At 45.7% G+C, this 20,477-nt stretch overlaps 2 protein-coding genes across 2 annotated transcripts in view; both read left to right on the top strand.

Annotated features, from left to right (window-relative positions):
• Nucleotides 1-4,930, top strand: part of CCDC180 (coiled-coil domain containing 180) — a gene marked incomplete at both ends in the record, with an annotated part of 61,142 nt that extends 56,212 nt beyond the window's left edge. The window contains 6 exons of the mRNA XM_080820300.1: nt 253-413; nt 967-1,104; nt 1,615-1,726; nt 3,370-3,475; nt 4,240-4,375; nt 4,799-4,930. Of these exons, the coding sequence (XP_080676426.1) occupies nt 253-413; nt 967-1,104; nt 1,615-1,726; nt 3,370-3,475; nt 4,240-4,375; nt 4,799-4,930 (785 nt within the window). The remainder of the gene's footprint in view (nt 1-252; nt 414-966; nt 1,105-1,614; nt 1,727-3,369; nt 3,476-4,239; nt 4,376-4,798) is intronic.
• A 14,861-nt stretch (nt 4,931-19,791) lies between these two features.
• The window catches only part of TDRD7 (tudor domain containing 7), a 71,465-nt gene continuing 70,779 nt past the window's right edge, over nt 19,792-20,477 (top strand). The window contains exon 1 of the mRNA XM_080819835.1: nt 19,792-19,952. The gene's annotated coding sequence lies outside the window, so the exon portion shown is untranslated. The remainder of the gene's footprint in view (nt 19,953-20,477) is intronic.

Here is a 20,477-nt window from a genome sequence, read left to right on the forward strand (position 1 = left end):
AGTGGCTGCAATTTTCATGAGCTGGGAGGTCCTGCCGAGTGGTGAAGAGAAGTTCTTTGAACTTGCTTAATCCAGTGTTTTCCATACTGCTCTGACCCCGCCCCCCCCACCCCTTCTGATAAGGTAGCTATTGCCAGGTGGTAGACCCGGTCTTTCTTTTTGGGACACTGCTTGGACTTTGTGGGAGCGACCACTTCAGTGCCTGCCTTTTCCTGTCCCCTCACGTGATCCCCCCATCTCCAATTCTTATAGAATTACGGGCCCAGATGAGGAGATTTGAGGAGCTGCTGCCCCAGGTGTGCTGGCTGGTGATGGAGAACTTCAAGGAAAACCACTGGAAGAGATTCTGTGTCTCTGCCGAAGAGATCCGGGGACAGTTCCGGAATTATCAGGAGAAGCTGGAGAAAGGGAAGGTGGGGGCCCCCAGCTCAGCCCCTCCTCTCTAGGACCAAGGGCCCTGAGAGCTCATAAATCGAGGCAGGGCATAGGCAGAACTGGCCAGGCTGGGGTTGATGGATTGGCTCTGAGGGGAGGGGCATAGGGCATTGGAGAAGTGTCTTCTTCATAGAAGGTATTCAATAAACTTGGTTTTTTTTTTTTATTTACTGGGTGGGTTTGCTGTTTCTGTGGGAGTGTGGTCATTGACATCAACGGTGATGGGCTATCTGGTCCTTAGAGGCATGGGACATGGATGCCATCAGTTTTATTGGACTAAGGCCCTGGTTGTGCTGAGGCAGCTGCTCTGCTCTCCCATTCCCTAGCTCTCAGCGTCAGCTCCAACCATGCCCCCATCTGGCCTTCTCTGCCTCTCCTCTGCCCATCCATGGCCCTTCACACACCTGAGTTGGAGCACACATCATTCTGGCCATGGCCTTTATTAGCAGAGGACATGGGCCAATGACCTTTTGGTCCTGACCTAGAGTCCAGGTCAAAACCCCCACCAATTTCTGGATTATTTGATTGAAGGATGAAAATGCCCAGAAGCTCCATCCAAATCTTGGACATCCCGCACATTTCCAAGAAATGGAGTCTCTGTGTCAAGTGGAAGAGAAAAGGCAGGATGATTTAGACACCGTGATCGTGACGACCAGGGAAAAGCTCGAGGTCAGTGGTGCCATGAACCCCCAGGTCCGGGTGCTGAGGGCTGCACTGCCCCAAAGAGATCCCTCCCCCGCCCCAACTGACAGTACAGCGACAGCGCTGAGCACGGTGCCTAGCTGGCACCTTGGCCGAAGACGGGCGTGAAAGTCAGCATGTGTTATGGGCTGGCTCGTCATCATTGGCTGGTCTCATGTGTGTCTTTCTATTTCTCAGCTCATTAACTATAAAATTACTAATGAGAACTTCTTTTTTCGAGATCCATGTCTATTTATATCTTTTTCATGAATTGCTTATGGGCATCCCTTGGCCACTAATGAATCACTTCCTATCTTCAAGCCCAGTCGGCTCTTGGGAGAGGCCTCTTGGCTGAGGACCAGAAGCCACTTACCTTGGACATAGCCAACACATGGCGTTGGTCTTGTCTCACCTGCCGCCTCCCCAAGTCCTCCCTTGGCCTGCATTTGGAGGCAGCCTCCTCTCCCTGCAACACCAGGCTGCCCATGTTTTCCCCAGGAACTCACCAGGAGGTACGGCCAGCATTTCATAGCCAACTTGGCCTCCTTCACCGAGAAGTTCCTGCTGCAGTTGGATGAAGTGGTCACCATTGATGATGTCCGGGTTGCAAGTAAGTCGTGCCACCGGCCTTGTGCCTGGGCCCCAGGGGGTTGGTGAGGTGGAGGGTGATGGGCCAGAGCCATCTGCTTTTCCCCTATTCCACCAGAATGAAAACAGACTCTCCACTGAGGAGACTGATGGATTTTTGTTTTCATTAAAAGTAAAGTGTTGTTGTTTAAATTAAAAAAGCAAATCCCCAAATGGGTCAAAGATTATATGTAAAAAATTGAAACCCTAATAGTAAATATTTTCATAATCTTGGGGTAGGGGCAGCTTTCCTAAGTATGAGAGGAGAGCCAAAAGCCATTAAGGAAACGGCCAGCACTCTTCTGTGGCCAAAACAAAAACAAAGAAAAATGTCAAGAAATTGAAAGACAAACCACAAACTGGACAGATATTCCTAGCAAGCTACTATATATAAAGATGTGAATCGTATATTAAATGTTATCCATCTATCGCTAACTTAGCAAGTAATTAAACTATTTTTATTTTAAAAAGCTTGTTTTCCAAGGACAATACATTTTTATAGTAAAATTAAGAACTTGATATCAGTTACAAAGGAAGTAAAGTAAAGAACACAGTCTTTCCACCCAGAACGAAGTGCCCTTTCTGTTGGCTGTCCATCCTCCAGTCCTTTCCTTTTGGGCACAGGCCTGAGCGTGTGTGTCTATGTGGGGCAGATTATAGGGTATGTGCTCTTTTATAACTTAATTCACCCTCAAGTGGTCATTGGCCAAGCCAGTCAGTCATCTTCTTAAGCATTTTCTCTTACTGTGCATCCTAATTTATTACTTAGTCCCTTGCTGTTGAACATTGGGCCATTTCCACTTTTTCACTCCTGTGCTTGTGCTGAAGGAAGCATCTGCATCCTTATATCTCTATTCTGGGGCTCTAGGTTCCTAGAAGTGGACTTTTGGGGTCAACATATATATGCATGTTGAGGCACTGGTCACGTTCCCATACTGGTGGTCTCTCTGTCCAGGGTGAGCCCTGTGTGGGAAGCAGGGCCTGCAGAGGCACTAGAGATGAGGGAGAATGGGCAAACCAGCCAGCAGGGAAGACACTCTCGGTACCTTGGAAGGAACCGGGGTGCTGGGGAGACGCCCTGTATCAGCCCCAGGGAGGCCTTTCCTACTGTAAGTCAGGCTCCCTCCCTGGGAGATTGGGGCTGCCCCTGCCTGCTGGCTTTCATACCACTGGTGTGGCCCTCTCAGGAAAGCACGTCAAAGGACAGGTCAGTGAGCCAGACATCAGAGGGACGACTTTGAATATTTTTGCCCTAGGGGTAGTTCTTCCTTCAGAACCCATTTGTGCTAGCATGAACTAAAGCTTATCTGGAGGCTCATGGGAGCTGTGTGAAGGTCAGAGCATCGTGTCCTGGGCTTTGGAGCTGGGAAGGGCACCTAAACCATACTTCCCATCACTCAGCCAGGCCCCCTGCCAACTGCTGCTGGCCGTCCCCCATCGCCCCAGGCCTACAGATCTGGTGCCCTCAGCTTCTCTATGGGACCAGGCTCTGTGACCCCCTGGAGACTCCAAGTGGGAAGGAGGGGAGGAAGCCCTCATTCCCTCCAAACGTAAGGTCAGGGAGAAATCCCCTCGATCTCAGCCTATGTGTGAGGCCGTGGTCATAACCTGTCTTTTGCCTGCCAGGGATGGAGTCCCCCAAACAGAAAACATCAATCCTCATACGGAGGAAACTTGCTAGGCTTTCCCTGAAGGAAGAAAGTGAGAAGCCCCTGATTGAACGGGGGAGCAGGTAAGAGCCGAGAGCGTTGAGGAATACTCACCCAGGGCCATGTTTGCTGGAGCACGGGGCAGTGGGATGGTTAGGAGCCTGGAAGCCTTGGAAAAGCATTATGTTCTAAGCCTCAGTTTCCTCTCCTGAGAAATGGGCATGGCAGCCCACCTTCCATGGTATTCCAAAGAGAAAGTTCAATGAGATCTTTCTTAGAATGCCTCTGGCACATAGCAAGGACTCAGCAGCTATTAGTTTCCCTGCTAAGGACACACAACGGGGGGGCCTGCAAAGAAAGGGAGGCCCATCCCAGTATGGGGCACATTCTCTAGGCACTGGTGGCACCATGAACCCCTGCATGGGAGTTGTCAAAGTGCTTATTCCCTGGGCCCTAAGAATGTGGCTCTGGAAGAAGTCAGGCAGTGATTAGCCCAGCCCAGTAGGAAAAATGGGCCAGGAATGAGCGCCTGCCACCTGGCCGGCCCCCTGCTGATGAAACAGGCCTGGTAAAGGGAGACAACCAGCCGTATGGCTTTCCTCCTGCCCTGCGCAGAACCCAAGACCCATGCACATGGATTTAAACAGTGTGAAAGTACAAGAAAGAACTTGAAGAAGCTTAATGTTAAATGCTTAGTAGGGTTTTCCTTTTAATGAAGATATTTCAGACATGATGTTAAAAAAAAAAAAAAAAGATCTGCTAGGCTCTTCCACCAGGATTGGAGGGCATGCTGCGAAGGATGATGAGGACAAGCCTGTCCGACTTCACTGTGCGTGTTTATTTGCAGGAAGTGGCCAGGAATCAAACCCACCGAAGTCACCATCCAAAATAATATTCTCCTCCGGAAAACACCATGCATCACCACCACCAAAACGACCCTGGGTCACCTGGCGGCCGTGGAAGCCCGAGATGCCGTCTACCTGGTGAGCGGAGAGACCAGGAGGGGCCAGGGGGGCCCCAGGGAGCGCAGGGCAGCTCTTTGGCTGCCTTGGGAAGAAGGGAGCTTCCTGTCACAGGGTTCCCCAAGGTTTGGCCCATGGAGCAGATTACCCACGTCAGGGTGCCCCAGAGCGCAGTGTCAACACTCCACATGGTTAATGTTCTCAAGCCCGAGGCTGAGATCTGCAGGTCGTGTCCAGTCCCAGGGACAGCATGGGTCTGATGGCTTGAGCCCTGGTGCTGAGGGACACCCCACCCAGACTGGGGGGTGGAGGAGGACCTTCCGGAGGAACGGTTGAGTGAGAGCGAGGGAACAGAGTAGTCAGAGGCCCAGAGGCCACGGGAGCAGTGGGCGGCTGTCCAGAAATCCCTCCTCATCTGGCTTCCTCCTGCTGCTTTGCTCCTAGAAATATCTAGCACTATTTGAAAAGGAGTTGAAGAAGATCCAGGAGGACAGCATGTTGCAGGTGAAGGAGGCTCAGAGCTGGAAGGAATGCTGGAAGCGCTCCGTGCTTACCATCCAGGGCCTGTACTTGTGATACTCTCAACCCACCCCACATAAAGGCTCATTTTTACTGGACTCCTTCTCTCTCTGTCTATCCATCCATCCATCCATCCATCCATCCATCCCTGCTCTATACCCAACTCTGTAGCTCCATCAGTGGCCCAGACATGGTGTGGTCTCTGTCCTTGTGGAGGTCACTTCCAAGGAGGAGGATGGAGGGGAACGGGGAGTTCCACGTGGTTAGCAGGGATGGTGGGTCACAGGCGTGGGCCATTTAAAAGAAAGACCAGCACATCAGAGGACGTAATTCCAATAGGCATGCTTGGCACTTTAGCTTGGAAAATGCAATAATTAAAATGTATGAGCATGAATACATTTTACATTTCACAATGTAAAATAATTGCAACCATGCAACCAACAAAGAATTAATCCAGTCTTGATTGGGTATCTGTCTGGCAATTTGCCTGACCAAATTAGAGCATTTTGAGGAAAACCTTCCAGGCCTTCTTAATTTTCCTGGGGCCTCTTAAATCTTGTGAGACTCAGATCCTTCTTTCTAGAAGCCTACATGGTGCCATCTTCCTTGTTGATTTTATCTTCCTGGATTAGGTGGCCTAATCATGCCAAGTCTCGTTGGTCAGTAGCTCTCTGTGGTGGATGGACAGGTTGCCTACATTCCTTCCTTGACTTCGTCAACTCCTATTTCTTTTACCTGGTTTGTGTTTGGACTTTGCATCAGTTTGGATTTTCCCATGTTTAACCTCTTTTAATGACTTGATGAGGGAGGCTTTTGCCCCTGCTTTACAGGTGTGGAAACGCAAATCCAGAAGGCGGAGACAACCTACTTAAAGGCACACAACCAGCATAGAACTTCAGCATAATTTTTGGTTCCCCAAACGTGGACGAGGACTTGAGGACCAGTCGTTTGTTTTGGAGATGATCCCAAGAAGCATGGGGAAGGGGAGCCTGGAAGGAGACTTAGCCTCGCTCCCAACCCTCCCACCTCCCACAGCAGGCACATTCTGTCCTCCTCACCTGTCCCCCACCCTGCATCACCTGTCCTCTGGCCTGCTGCTGACCTGTCTCCTGACCTGTTCTCCTATAACCATGGTCCGCACTAGGGGCTGTGGGCTCACTGTAGCTCCAGGTTCCCGCAGAGGTGGACTGCAAGGCTCCAGTCCTCCCCTCAAATCTACCCTTGGGACCTTAGGGATTCCCCATAGAGCAGGTAGTTAGGAAAATGGATGCCACTGGCCCAGGACAGAGCTGCCTCCAATCCCTTTCTAACTCTCCCTCTTATAAGTTCCCCTGTGTCTACTCTTCCTTAGCCACACCTCCATGATCCCCACCTGAGAAGTCAGTGTGAGTGAGTGTGCCTGTGCCCAAGTGAGGATGTGGAGAGGGAAATGACCTTATATGGAGAAGGGGGTAGACAGGGGTCTCCCTAGTATCTTAGAGGCTCTCAACATCAAGTAAACCCCTAAGGGAGGTGTTGAGCCCTGGCCTAAATCTCTTCCTTTTCCTTTAGACTCTGCCCACCTCCTAAGCCCCAGACCAGTCCCTGACACACTCTGGGTCTCAGTTTCCTAATTGTGTAATGAGAGACCAGATACAGAACCACATAAGTGAATGTTCACTGAGGTCAGGCTCCACCAAAACAGGTTGGGGGTGTCAGGGTGGAGTAGCATGGGTACAGAAAAGAAACCAGGGCATGGCAGCCAGTCTGTGTGCCCATAGCCAGGCACACACAAGGGGCCCTGGGGAAGACCCAAGAAGAGTGCATACACATGAGCCCTCAAACTGGTGTGTACGCATGTGCTGTACACGTGAGGTTGTTCTCCTGCAACCAGTTCTGTGCACCCCACAGCTGCTGAAGCCTGGGTCACAAGTTCTCCCCCGGACCCATGCAGGGATGTCAGTTTAACTAGGATGGAGGGTGGGGAAGGGGCAGTTCCCCAAAGAAATGCTGATGTACTGTTCCCAGCAGAAGAGGATGTAGACGTTGGGCAGGCAAAAGCTCCCCAAGTCTCAGAATCATGCAAGCTGCCTCCAAACCTGTCTCTGCCATTATGCTCAGGGGACTGTCCCCAGAGAAGGGACCTGTCTTGTCCCAAATCACAGTGATTCAATGGCCAACCTCGTATTTTGGTTAGGCTTGGGTTTGTCTATATATAGCAGAAAACCCAAAGTAATGTGGCATAAACAAGAGAGAGATTTATATCTTTCTCATATAAAAGAACTCTTTTTCTGTCATGCAACAACTTCAGTGACCCCCACCCCCAACAACTAGACAATGACACTGACTTATTTGTGACTTACTCACAATAACCAGAGGAAATTACTTATGTTCAGGGAGATGGGCTGTCCTCAGGAACCCACCCTTCTCTGTATTCATAAAACTTTCCCACATCCCCTGCAGTGGAGGACATTTGCTAATAAAAGAAAACAAAAACCAAAACAAATCCCCCCACCCCCAAAAAACTCTAGAGGTGGGCAGTCCTTACTGATCCTGGACTGCTCATCATGGAAGACCCCATGTCATCTGTCCTCCAGCATCTTAGCTTGTGGTTTCCATCATCCAGTCTGACCCTGGCCCAGGGTGGCTGGCTGCTGGAGCTCCAGCCTAGACCAGCCACCAGGCCTACACTTGAGACGGCAGCGGGAGGAAAGGAGGAGGGCAAAAGAGGCCCTTCCGGCTGTGTCTGGGCCATCTGGCCAGCCTCCCCGAAGTCCCACACCACACTCTGATCACATGTCATTGGCCTGAACTTTGGTCCACTCTTAGCTGCCACAGAGGTTAGGCGCTTTAATCTTTTCATTTGTGGAATTGCTGCCCAAATTAAAACTGTCTTTAAACAAAGGGGGAACGAAAACTGTGGAAACTACCAGCACTCTTTGCTACCCAGAACTCCAAGATGAAGACCAGGAGAGGGGGTTCTTTTCAGGTGGGTAGGGCATCTGCAGCCTCTCTTTCCTTCATGTTCACTCGTTCACAGAGAGAACAGAGCCTCTGCTCTAAAGCACAGCGTATGAGCGGTACCTCTGCTTTGGGCTTCCAGCAGAATGATGGGAACTACTGTGTTGGCTTTCATCTGCTCGTCCCTTAGAGGAAGTTCTGAGCAAACCCTTCTCTATTTCATAAATGGGGTGGGTAGAGGTTGTGAAGTCTTTTAAGCAAGCAACATGTTCCTGAAATGCTGAGTCAAAATTATATCTCTGTAAATCAAAGAATAGAATCTGTTGACCCCACCATGTTGAACCTCACGGTGATTATACTAGTAAAAATAATATACACAAAATAAAACTAACAGTGGTTAAAACCGCTCATGGTGAAGTTTATCACTGACTAAAAATTAATGGAGGAAAAATATATTTGAAAAACATTTTGATAGGCATAACTTGACCCCAGAAAAATGACTTGATAAAAATAATAATCCCTAAAATTTATAATAACAGAATCTGTAGTCAGCAAATTATGATCTGGGCCAAAAATCAATTTACATAAAAAAAGGATCCTGATATAAATAGTTGCAGTGAGTTAATAATAAAAGTAGATAAGCTACAATTGAGTTTCTGTACTATATGTTTGTTTCTTGAATGTTGTCTCACTTTTAACACTTAACAGGCCTCATATTTTAGAGCAGTTTTAGGTTTATAGAAAAATTGAGCAAGTAGCACCAAATTCTGCTTATCTCACTCCCTTCCCCACAGATTACTCTATTTTTAACATTTTGTAATAGAGTAGTTCATTTGTTAAAGCTTACAGACCAATACTGGTACATTATTACAACTGAAGTCCATAGTTTATGGTAGGTCTCACTCTTCCTGCTACACAATTGATGAGTGTTGACAAATGTGGAGTGCCATGTCTCCACCATTAGAGCACCAGGCAGAGTAGTTGTACAAGGCTCAGATCCCATGTTCTACCTCTTCTTTCCTCTCTTTCTCCCCCAAACATGTTTTGTCCTCGCTAGAGTTTTGCCCTTTCCAGAATGTCAAAGAGTTGGAATCATATAGCATGTAGCCTTTCAGACTGACTTTCTTCATTTAGCAATATGTATTTAAAGTTCCTCTATGTCTTTTTGTGGCTGGGTAGCTCATTTCTTTATATCTGTAGTACATCCATCCTCTGGATGTACTACAGTTTGTTTATCCATTTACTTATTAAAGGACCTCTCAGTGGCTTCCAGTTTGGGGCAGTTATTCATAATTGTTGAATATTTGTGTGCAGGTTTTTGTGTAGGCGTGTTTTCAGCTCTTGTTTGGTAAATACCTAGGAGCATGATTGCTGGATCATAAAGTAGGACTATGTTTTGCTTTTTAAGAAACTGCCAAATTGTCTTGCCAAGTGGTTGTACTATTTTGCATTCCCAGCAGGAATGTTGTTCCATACCATTGTCAGCATTTGGTCTGATCAGGGTTTTGTTGGTTTGTTTCTTTTTATTTTTCATTTAGCCCTTCTAATGGGTGTTTGGTGGTATCTCATTGTGGCTTTAATTTGCAGTTCCCTAATGATATATGATGTTGAACATCTTTCCATATGCTTATTGCCATCTGCTTGTCTTTTTTGATGAGATATCTGTTCAGATCTATTAGCCGTACTTTTTTTTATTGCCCATTTTTTAAGTGGTTTGCTGGAGGTATTTTTTCTTGAATTAAGGAGTTTGTTTTGCTTCTGAGATTTTGTTTACAAATTGAGTTATTGTTGCATTTTAGGCATCCCTTGTATGTTTTGGACATCCTTATTTGCCATCTTTATGTCTTCTTTGCTGAGGTGTCTGTTCAGATCTTTTGCTCATTTTTAAATTTGATAATTCTTTGTTTTCTTCCTGTTGAGTTTGAGAAGTTCCTTGTGTATTTTGGATATCAATCCTTTATCAGATAATGTGTTTTGTAAATATTTTCTCCTGGTCTGTGGCTTGTCTTTTCATTCTCTTAGCAGTTTTTTTGCAGAGGATTAGTGTTAATTTCAATGAAGTTCAATTTATCAGCGTTTTCTTTCATGGATCAAACTTTTGATATTTTATCTAAAAAGTTGTTGACAAATCTAAGGTCACCTAGATTTTCTCCTATGTTATCTTCTAGGAGTTTTATAGTTTTATAGTCTACATCAGAACATTGAGTTAATTTTTGTGAAAGTTCTTTATCAAGGTTCATTTTTTTTTTTTTTGCAAGTGGATGTCCAGTTGTTCCAAACCATTTGTTGTAAAAACTATCATTTCTCCATTGAATTACCTTTCATCCTTTGTTAAAGACCAGCTGACTATATTTTTGAGGGTCTATTTCTGGGTTCTTTATTCTGTTCCACTGATCTATTTGTCTATTCTTTCAACTATAACCATACTATTCTTTCTAAAGATTTATTTAATTTAGAGATAATGTGTGTGTGCAAACAGGGAGAGGGTAAGAGAGAGAGGGGAAGCAGACTACCCACTGAGCAGGGACCCAGATGCTAGGGTTTGATCTCAAGACCCTGAGAGCTTGACCTGAGCTGAAACCAAGTTGGACACTTAACCAACTGAACTACCCAGGCACCCTTATACCACACTATCTCGATTATTGTAGCTTTACTTTATAATAAGTCTTGAAGTCTGGTAATGCAGTCCTCTTCTGTTCTCTTTCAATACTGTACTAGTTGTCCTGTTTTTTTTTTTTTTTAACCTTTCCTTGTAAACTATAGAATCAATTTGTCAATGTCCATAAAATGACTTGCTGGGATTTTGATTAGGATTACATTGTCTCTATAGATCAAGTTGGGGAAAACTGACATCTTGATAATATTGAGTCTTCCTATCCATGAACATGGGATATCTCTACACTTAACAATTCTTTGGTCCCTTTCATCAGAGTTATAGTTTTCCTATAAAGATCTTATACGTATCTGTTAGCATGACAATGTTTTGTTGTAGTCCTCAAGAAGATGCAAAATGTGGTTGTATTTATTTAGATATTTATTTAGATCATCCAAATGAAAATGCAAATATTTTACATTCTTATTGAGAACTCTCAGACCCCCAAGAATAAGTCCAAGGACACCAGTTTATACAACATTGGCCTAGACTCCACTTCTATCTTGTCAGCACCACAGTCCTAAGTAGGTTGTTGATGATGATGTAAACATTACCCACAAGTTATAAAATCAGCTTTCCAGCAATAGGGTTTATGCAACATGTCATAATCCCTAGCCACAAATCCTGGAATTTCAAATAAAGACCTTTTTACCTTCCCAGACACATTACAAGATCAGGATTGAGACTTGGAATCACCCAGAGCAATGCTTTTCTCAACTTTAGCAGTATAGGCTCCAAATACCCCCAAGGAAAGATTCTGACCAAACAGTTGCAAATTCTGCTATTGAAAACATCTGGCCATTATCTGAGTTATAAACACCTTCTAAATGGGTCTTGTTTATTTGCAAGGAAATGACCAACTGGAATTTAGGACTTTGTTCTGGGTACCACTTTCAAGAAATTTGATTAAGCAAAGCTTGCTTAGAGGAGGTAAGTGTGACATTTAAGAGAAGACATTAGGAAGGTTGTGACAGCAGTCTCCAAATATCAAACAAGCTCTTCTCTGTAGGGAAGATTCCATTATTTCTCTTTAGCCAACAGGTAACATTAAAGCTTATGAGTGGACACTCTAGGGAGAGAGTTTTTAGATCCAAATGGCATTTTGATATTCAGAGCTACCTGCCCAATAAAGACAGGGCTCATACACAAGGGGAAGTCCCTCACTGATGCAGAAGTGGTCCATGCAGAGGAACAATGTTTTGAAATAGTTCATAAAGGATGTCTGTCTAGTTGACAGGCCTGTTGATGTCAACAAGCATCTGGAGAAGTATCAGGTCACACTCCTCCAGCCTCTTCTCTTCCACCCATGATCTACCAGGATTGGAGGTAAACACAGTGCCTTCTCAGGAAGGAAAGGGTGTAGAGAAGAAAATTGGAAGAATTGATTGGAAACATCTGGAGATGTGAAAGGAAAAATTCTAGGATATAGAATGGCAAAATAAAGATCAAGTCTCTTTCTGAACAATTGTCAGCCTGTAAATTGGTACCTGGATTTGGTACAAGCTATTTGTTAACCTCTATTATATAGGTCTATGGCTTTCCTTAGAGATTTTGATAAGGGAAAAAAGTTTACTTTGTTCTTATACTTTTCATACATTTTACTTTGCTTGCTTCTTCAGTCCCTTATTTCATTCATCAGGTACACATAGAGGCAGCATAGTATTGTAGAAAGAGGATGGACTTAAACCCTTCCCTATTTATTCATCCATTAGTAAATATTACAAGCCTATATGTGCCAAGCACTAGAACACTGCAATCATCATGATTAGGGAATATATCTATATCCCTATCTATCTACCTATCTATAATCAATTTTCAAACCCCTTTTTGGGACTATGTACTGCACAAAAGGAAGGAAATGCTATGTCACTGTTGACCACTGTGTTGCTCTCAGATCAAGAACCACTTACCTAGAGAAAATCTCCTCTAGTGTCTTACTCTGGCCAACAGCCAGCTAGCTCCTTTCTTAACCAACAACTGGCCTCCAGATATTACAATGTTCTAATTGCAAATATAAAACACCCTGTGTTAAGGAAATTGCTGCTGGGAGCAAGGATCACAGTTTTAAATGGAAAAAGACTAAGTGCAAGGGGATGAAGAGAGGATTGGAAGGAAGACCATCTATTCTACTTATGGGCTAAATGAACTCTAGGCAGAACCCTCAAAACAGTGGTTTTAATCTCCTCAGCTGGTTGTGAGTACTAGATAGAATCAGATAATTTGGGAGTGGGGTGATGCAGAATTCTAATAAATATAAATACATGCATTCATCCCTAAGTCTGTTGGAGTAAACAGAAATGTCTTGTTCAGCTTCTCTTTGGGTAGGACTGACTGTTGGGGGATTTCTAGAAGCAGCACTCAAGCCCTATCTGACCCACCACCTTCTTTTATAATGAATATTTTATAATCCCTCCTATAACTCTCCTGATATGAAATCCACAGATAAAATAACCTGGAAAATTCATTTTATGGTTAAACTATGAGAAAATTATTTGTGTTTATGCATAAAGCAAAGGTCTTTCACCTACATGACTGGAAAGACATTCATGTGTTGGTTGGGACAAAGGGAACTTCTCAGATATGAGGGAGCTTTTCCGTATACACCAGGACAGCAAGCATGCAGTCTAGACCACTAAATCCCAGGAGGTGACCCCCCATCGTTGTGACAACCTAAAATAACCTCGTGAATGTCCAAAGTGCTCTTGGGAAAACAGCAGGGAGATGTTACTCCCATGGAGAACCACTGGTGAATGGGAACTGACCACCAAACAGCTCATAGGGAAGGCTCCTTTTCTACTTATTGGGTTAAAATTGCCACTTAAGCAAATCTGAGGTTAGAATGAGTCCAAAGGGCTCCCAATCCAATAAATAAAAAGACTTTTATTTATTCAAGGTCAAACTTTTATTTATTTATTTTGTATATTTATTTATTTGACAGAGAAAGACATAGCAAGAGACGGAACACAAGCAGGGGGAGTGGGAGAGGGAGAAGCAGGCTTCCCACCAAGCAGGGAGCCCGATGCAGTGGGGCTCAATCCCAGGACCCTGGGATCATGACCTGGGCTGAAAGCAGATGCTTAATGACTGAGCCAGCCAGGTGCCCCTCGAGGTCAAATATTTAAGTGGGCCAGTGATATTCCCAGAATACTACTTTGAATCTGAACCCGCAATTTTTTAAGATTTTATTTTTTATGTAATCTCTATACCCAGCACCGGACTCTAACTCATGACCCCAAGGTCAAGAGGCACATGCTCTACTGACTGAGTCTGTCAGGCACCCTGAACCCACATTTTTTGAGTACCATCTGCATCTTTGATTTCAGGGTCAGCTAACCAATGCTGAGCGCCTCCTGTATACTTACATGTTTCTTTCTCATTGCCTCCTCCCTTCCTCACCCCTAGCATCTACTGCAGCATAATTTTTGGACAAGTCTATTCATCGACTATTACAGAATCCATAATGCTGTACTTGTTTCCCTTGTTCAGAGTATTAGTTACCCTCCCTCCATGCCCTACCCCACATCTGGGCCCTTCAGCTGCTGCCAACTCAACACCTACACTCTTGGAGTCCTCCTCCTTTCTGGGCTGTGTCTAAGGCTGGGCTGGGTGAATGAACCACAGCTCCAGAGGGGCAGAGGCCACCTCTTAGAAGCCAAGACCCTCCCCCCATGGGTCCTATGACCTTGCTGTACACAATATGGCTTTAAGCTTTTGTTATCCCCTGTTTTCCAGTGTTCGATGGCTGTGTGGCCTCTACAGCTTTAGGGATCAGTCCCTTCTGGGGATTAGCCCCTTTCAGCTGACTCACCTTGGAGGCCTTTGTGGACAGATTAGGGAGTTTTGCTTGATCAGCACATACTGAGCTTTACCAGGGCCTGGATTTTAGCAGGGCCCCAGCAATCTCTCCCTTCAGTGTTTTGTTTTGTTTTGTTTTGTTTCTCTTAACTCAGTTAAAACAAATGCAATTGTCTAGAAATTCCTCTATACTTGTTTGTGAGGCAATAGCTGACTGGAGAGGGTAAGATCACGATGTTAATGATTCACCAAACATAACATAGATCTGTTCAAAAATTTCTTTTGTTATGAATCCATTTTTCCTGACCTTGTGTAAGCAAAAAGTACCAGTGAGGCTGGGCTTAATCCACATAATATAACTTTGAACATGTTGTTGTTTAGCTTCAAGAAGGACTTAAAATTATTATTGCTGAAATTATTTGCAATTAAATAACTCAGAGGGGAAAAAAAGACAAATCTAAAGTCTTTCGAGTTGTTCATAAGGGAAGTGAGACATAGAACATGTTCCCCTGCTGTAAACATTTTTGCAGGACAAATAAATTACACTGGGAGCTCAGCCCAGGGAGAGTCACTTTCAGGTGGGCCTGCAAGGAAGATTTCTCCAGGGAGCAATTAATGAAGACACCGAATAACGCCACAACCAAGACCCTATGGCTCATTCAACAGTACGCAAAGTGATGGACATGAGAGTTTTGGTTTGGGTTTTCTCTTTGGAGACAATATAGGGAAGAAACAGATGAGTTCAGATGGGAAGTGAGATGAGAATATCTAGAGGTCTCTAAAATTGCCCCTCTAAATTTTGGAGAGTGGAAGAGCCACCAATGGCAGAGGTAAAGTCAGAGACACTCAGAGAAGGAGGGTTAAGAGGGTCTCTTTCTTAGACTGTATCGCACACCACACACTCCAACAGATGAGATAAAAGTGAAGTGAGCCACAGACATGGTCTTGGAGCATGGTTGCTGTCTCCCCTTCTTTTTACATGGTGTCTTGCAGGACTGAGAGAGGGGAAGGAGGGAAGGACAATGGCTTTGGCCTTGTCTGCCTTGTACAGGTGCTTTGGTGTTTGTGTCCAAGGTGACTCTCTCCAAACACTGCCCAGGTGTAGACAAAAATGCACGAAGGGCTTTAGGTGAACATTTCACACTGATAGTGGCACCTTTCTCAGCCCAGGAAAAGGCAGCCATAAATCCAACTTCCTTCCTTACACCTGGGTCTTGATTTGCACTCTGTTTCCATGACAACCTCTCTCTCTCTCTGGAGTATTTGGATGGGCACAGATTACCTGCCAGGCTGCTGCCCACTGGCCAGCTGCTCCCTCCTATCCAATCCCCTATATCCAAATGCCACCTGTGCAGATCACATCCTCTCAACAGCCCTTGGGGGTGGAAGCTGTGCCTGCCTCTCCTGAGGGAGAGCCACAGATGCTCCTGGCCCCCACTTCTGGCATCCAAAGATGATCTTGGGCTTTTGCTGAAAGAGAATACCTTCTCCCTCAGTCTAGTTCATTCTGAAAACTCCGCTCTTTGGCCTCAGGATATATGCCTTCATATAAGGCAGTTTTCAATACAGATTCCTAGTGGTTTCCCCCAAACCATTTTTGAGATCATATGCCAAATTTTATATCCATGTGTTGTTTTCACATATTCTGACTTCCTTCTCCCATAACCCATTTGTCATCTCTGATTCCCCCCAAATCCAATTACATCCAGAGCATGGGAATTAATTCTTGAACTCTCCAGGCCTTGGACCATTTCCAAAGAAAGTAAACAAATTTCCTAACCTCTCCTTGCTATGTCAGCTACCCATGGAGTTCTGAGAACCTCCCGGTATGTCTTAGCCAAAAATCCACCTGCAGAATGGACACTACCCAGGAACATATAGGAAGGGCCAATGAACACATGAAAAGATGCTCAATATCATTAGTCATGGGGAAATGCAAATTAAAAACCTCAATGTGATATCTGTATCCACAGCCATTGAAATGGCTAAACTTAAAATGACTGACAATTCCAAGGACTTGAGAAGATTTGGAGGAACCGGAACTCTCATACTTTGCTGGCAGGTGGTGGGGGCATGGAGAACAAAATGATGCAGTCACTTTAGAAACAATCTGACAGTTTCTTACAGAGTTAGACATACACTGATTCTACAACCAGCAATTCTACTTCTAAGTCTTAATGCAAGAAAAATATGTCACCACCCAAAGACCTGCATGCGATTGTTTATAGCAGTTTTGTTCATAATAGTCCCAGACTGTAAATAACACAAATGTGTATCAAATGTGGATAAACAAATCGCGACACACCCGTACCTGTGATGGTATGCTGTTATGCAATAAGAAGGAACAGACTGCTGATCTATGTGACAACATGAGTGACTCTCAAATGCATTATGCTAAGTGAAGAAAGCCAGAAACAAAAGACTACACACTATATGATTCCATTTACATGACATTCTAGAAAAGGCAAAGCTGTAGTGATGGATGTCAGATCAATGCCTGCCTGGGGCTGGAGAGAGGGGGAAGAAATTAACTATAAAGAGGCACAGGGGAACTTTTTTTTTTTTTTAAGATTTATTTATTTGTGAAAGAGAGTGCTAGCAGGGAGAAGAGGATGGGAGGGGTGGAAAGAGTGAGAGAGGCAGAGGCAGATTCCCTGCTGAGCAGAACTTGTCACAGGGCTCCATCCTGCAACTCTGAGATCATAATGTGAGCTCAAGAGTCAGAAGCTTAACCTACTGAACCACCCAGACACCCAAAGAGGCACAGGGGATCTTTTTGGAATGATGAACTAGTTCTACATCTTGACTGTGGGGGTGGACACATGACTGAATACATTTGTCAAAATTCATCCAACTGTACATTTAAAATATTTATTATATGTAAAATATTCATGGAAAAAGCTGTTTAAAAAAAAAAAACTAGCTACACAGCATCATTTTTCTTTGTATGTAGGATAGTCCAAACACAGAATTCCTTTGCAAGAACAACTAATCTCAGACTTGAGGTCCAGTTAGATTGCATTTAGGACTTACCTTGCATATTGGACTCTGGAGTTTTTCCTAATTTTCTATTCCAACTGGCACTCTTTCAATTGGGAGCTGCTTTTTACATCTTTCCCATCTTAAAAGTGGAACCAGAGGATGTTATCAGCACTGCAGAGTCCAAATCGGGTCTGGCTATATTTTAGGTCTATTAAATCCACTGCAGTGTTTAGACCAGATTGGGAGAGAGATCCTAAACAGACTGAAATACAGCAGCAGGGATGGAGAGGAGCGCCAGGGAGAGACATTTGGGCAGATCTAGTTAGAGACTAGTTGTGGGAGTATCAAAGAGATACATAGGAGCATACAAAGAAGAATAGTTCCCACCGCCTCTGGGGAGAGGCCCAAACTCCCTCGTGGGTTCTCAGGCCTTCCCTGGTCTACTTTCAATCTACCTTTTCATTGCCTGCTATCCCTTTTCACTGAATCAAAAGTCCCCTCAAGGGGCACCTGGAGGGCTCAGTTCGTAGAGCATGTGACTCTTGATCTCCGGGTTGTAAGTTTGAGCCCCACGTTGAATATAGAGTTTACTTAAAAAGAACCTAAAAAAAAAAACAAAAAAACAAAAAAAAACCAACTAAAAATAAAAAAAGCTCTGCAAGCGTAGGCTTGTGCCTTAACATAGTACACACTCCATGAAAATTACATAAGAGTGGGTGTTCAGTAGGTACTGGTTGATTGTCCGTTCACATAATGATGGGCATTTGTGTTGGTTCTATTCTTGGCTATTATGAACGAGGCTGCTGTGAACATTCTTGTCCGGGTCCTTATGTGGACATATGCTTACATTTCTCTTGGGTAAACCCTGGAAATGGAATTATTGGATCATATGGTAGGTTTATTACCTCCATATACTAGGATACTACTCAGCAATAAAAAGATATGAACTATGGTCCACACAACAACATGGATGAATCTCACCATATTTATGTTGATTGAAAAAGGCTGGACACCACCACCCCCACCAAAAGTCAGCATATACTGTATGATTCCATTTATATAAAACCCTAGAAAAAGCAAACCAGAGGCACTGGGGTGGCTCAGTTGGTTGGGTGTCTGACTCTTGGTTTCAGCTCGGGTCATGATCTTAGGGTCCTGGGATCCAGCCTCGCCTTGGGCTCTGTGCTCAGGGTGTGGACTCTGCTTGAGGATTCTCTCTCCCTCTCTCTCTGCCTCACCCCTCACTCATGTTCTCTCTAAAAATAAATATAAATAAAATATTTGGAAAAAAAGTCAACTAATCTATAGTGACAGAAAGCAGATCAGCAGTTGAGGGGGCAAGGACAGAGAGGCACAAGAGGTGAGGATTACAAAAGTGGCCCAAGGAAACTTTCTGGGGTGATGGGTGTATAGTGATAGTTTCACAGCTGTACACATACATGAAAACATCAAATTATACATTTTAAATGTGAGGTTTACGGTATGCCAATTACACGCAAGCTGTAAAAAAAAAAAAAAATACTGCTTGAGGGATGCCTGGGTGGCTCAGTCGGTTAAGTGGCTGCCTTTGGCTCAGGTCATGATCCCAGAATCCTGGGATCAAGTCCCACATTGGGTTCCACGCTCAGCCGGGAGCCTGCTTGCTTCTCCCTCTGCTTGTGTGCTCTCTCTCTCTGACAAATAAATAAAATCTTTTTAAAAAATACTGCTTGATAAAACAGCAGACCCCAATAAATGCATATAGAATAAATGCAGGGAGGTGTTCGATGTTGCTTTAAGGAATACAAACCAATATGCTCAATACATCTTGGTAGAATTAATGTGTGGAAGAAATAAGTGAATATTAGTTGTTCAATAACTTTATAATGAACGAAGGAATGAATTTGACAAAATTTACATCACCCTTCTGTGCCAGGCACAATTCTAGGCTCTTGGGAATAGCGTGTAGTGCATGACAAATATCCCTGTGCTCATAGAGCTTTAATTTGAGGACAGTAGACAACGAAAAAGATTAGTAAAATACATACAGTGTGCCCGATAGGTGTTAAGAGAGAGAAAACTGAGGAGAGAGAACATATCGGGGACTGACATCTTTTGAAAGTTGCACCCTCCTTGAAAAGGTGATGCTTGTGAAAAAGCCTGAGGGAAACGAGTGGACCAAGTGGATGTCTGGGAGAGTGAAAAGTAACTGTCCCCGCAAATGACGAAAAGAATGAGCAAGAGTTGAATGAAATGTCTGAGGAGTGAATGAAGGCAGCTGTAGGAGCGCACAAGTGCTGGCGAGGTACTGCTGGGTCCCGTTGGGTCCCCGGCCCTCGCAGCCCGCCCGTACTTGCATTGTCCACGAGGAGGCGCGCCTGAGTCTGCTCTGCAGTCGTCTTCCGCCGACGGCCCGTGCGTGGGCACGCGCAGAAACCGCTAGGAGGCGTCGGTTTCCCTTCCCACGCGCGGACGCCGGCGTGGGCCGACGCGGCCGGGGAGTCCGCGCGTGCGCAGAGCCGAGGCCGGGGGGCCCTCGGGGCGGGGCGGAGCGGGGCGGGGCAGAGTGGGGCGGGGCGGGGGCTTGAGGTGATTCCCGAGCCGCGGCGGCGGCTCCGGCCGTGCGGGGAAACCGAAAGTGGGCGGCGGCCGCGGTTGTGGCCCTGGCTGAGACGGCGGCGGGAGCTGGGCCCAGAGGCGCGAGGACGGGCCGTGGGCCCCCGGAACGAGGTGAGCGCAGGTCTTGCCGCTGCGGGTGCGACAGGTGCTGGGCGACGTCGGACGAGGTTTCGGGCGGGCGCAGCGCACCTGGGTCACTAGCGGGACAGTGGCCCGGGCGGGACAAGAAAGGGCCTGGGGCCTCTTCCCAGCAGCCGCAGGGGATGCCGCGGGGGGAGTTGGAGTTCCAGAGCGTTGTGTTTTTTAAATCTCTGATGGGACCCGTTCCCCGGCCGCTGGGTGACAGGCTGGGCGTCCGCCCGGGAACCTGACAGACCGCCGCCGAGCGCTCAGTGCAACGGGGAAATGTAGCAGTGGGGGTGTGGACGAGGGGCGGGAGGCGCTGACCAGGAAGTGGTTCCACAGCCGCCCGCCTGGAGCAGGGCACATCTGAACCCCCGGCTGCCTGAGCTCGGTATTTCACACCCTGAGCTCTCAGTCCCTCGAAGGCAGGGGCCTCTCTGCGGACCGGCCCATGCAGGCCGCTCAGGTAATGCGGGCGCAAATACTATACATGGCTCTCGAACCGTGAGACCC

Source organism: Martes martes (genome assembly GCF_963455335.1).
Source record: "Martes martes genome assembly, chromosome: 12".
In the NCBI taxonomy this organism is placed as follows: Eukaryota; Metazoa; Chordata; class Mammalia; order Carnivora; family Mustelidae; genus Martes; species Martes martes.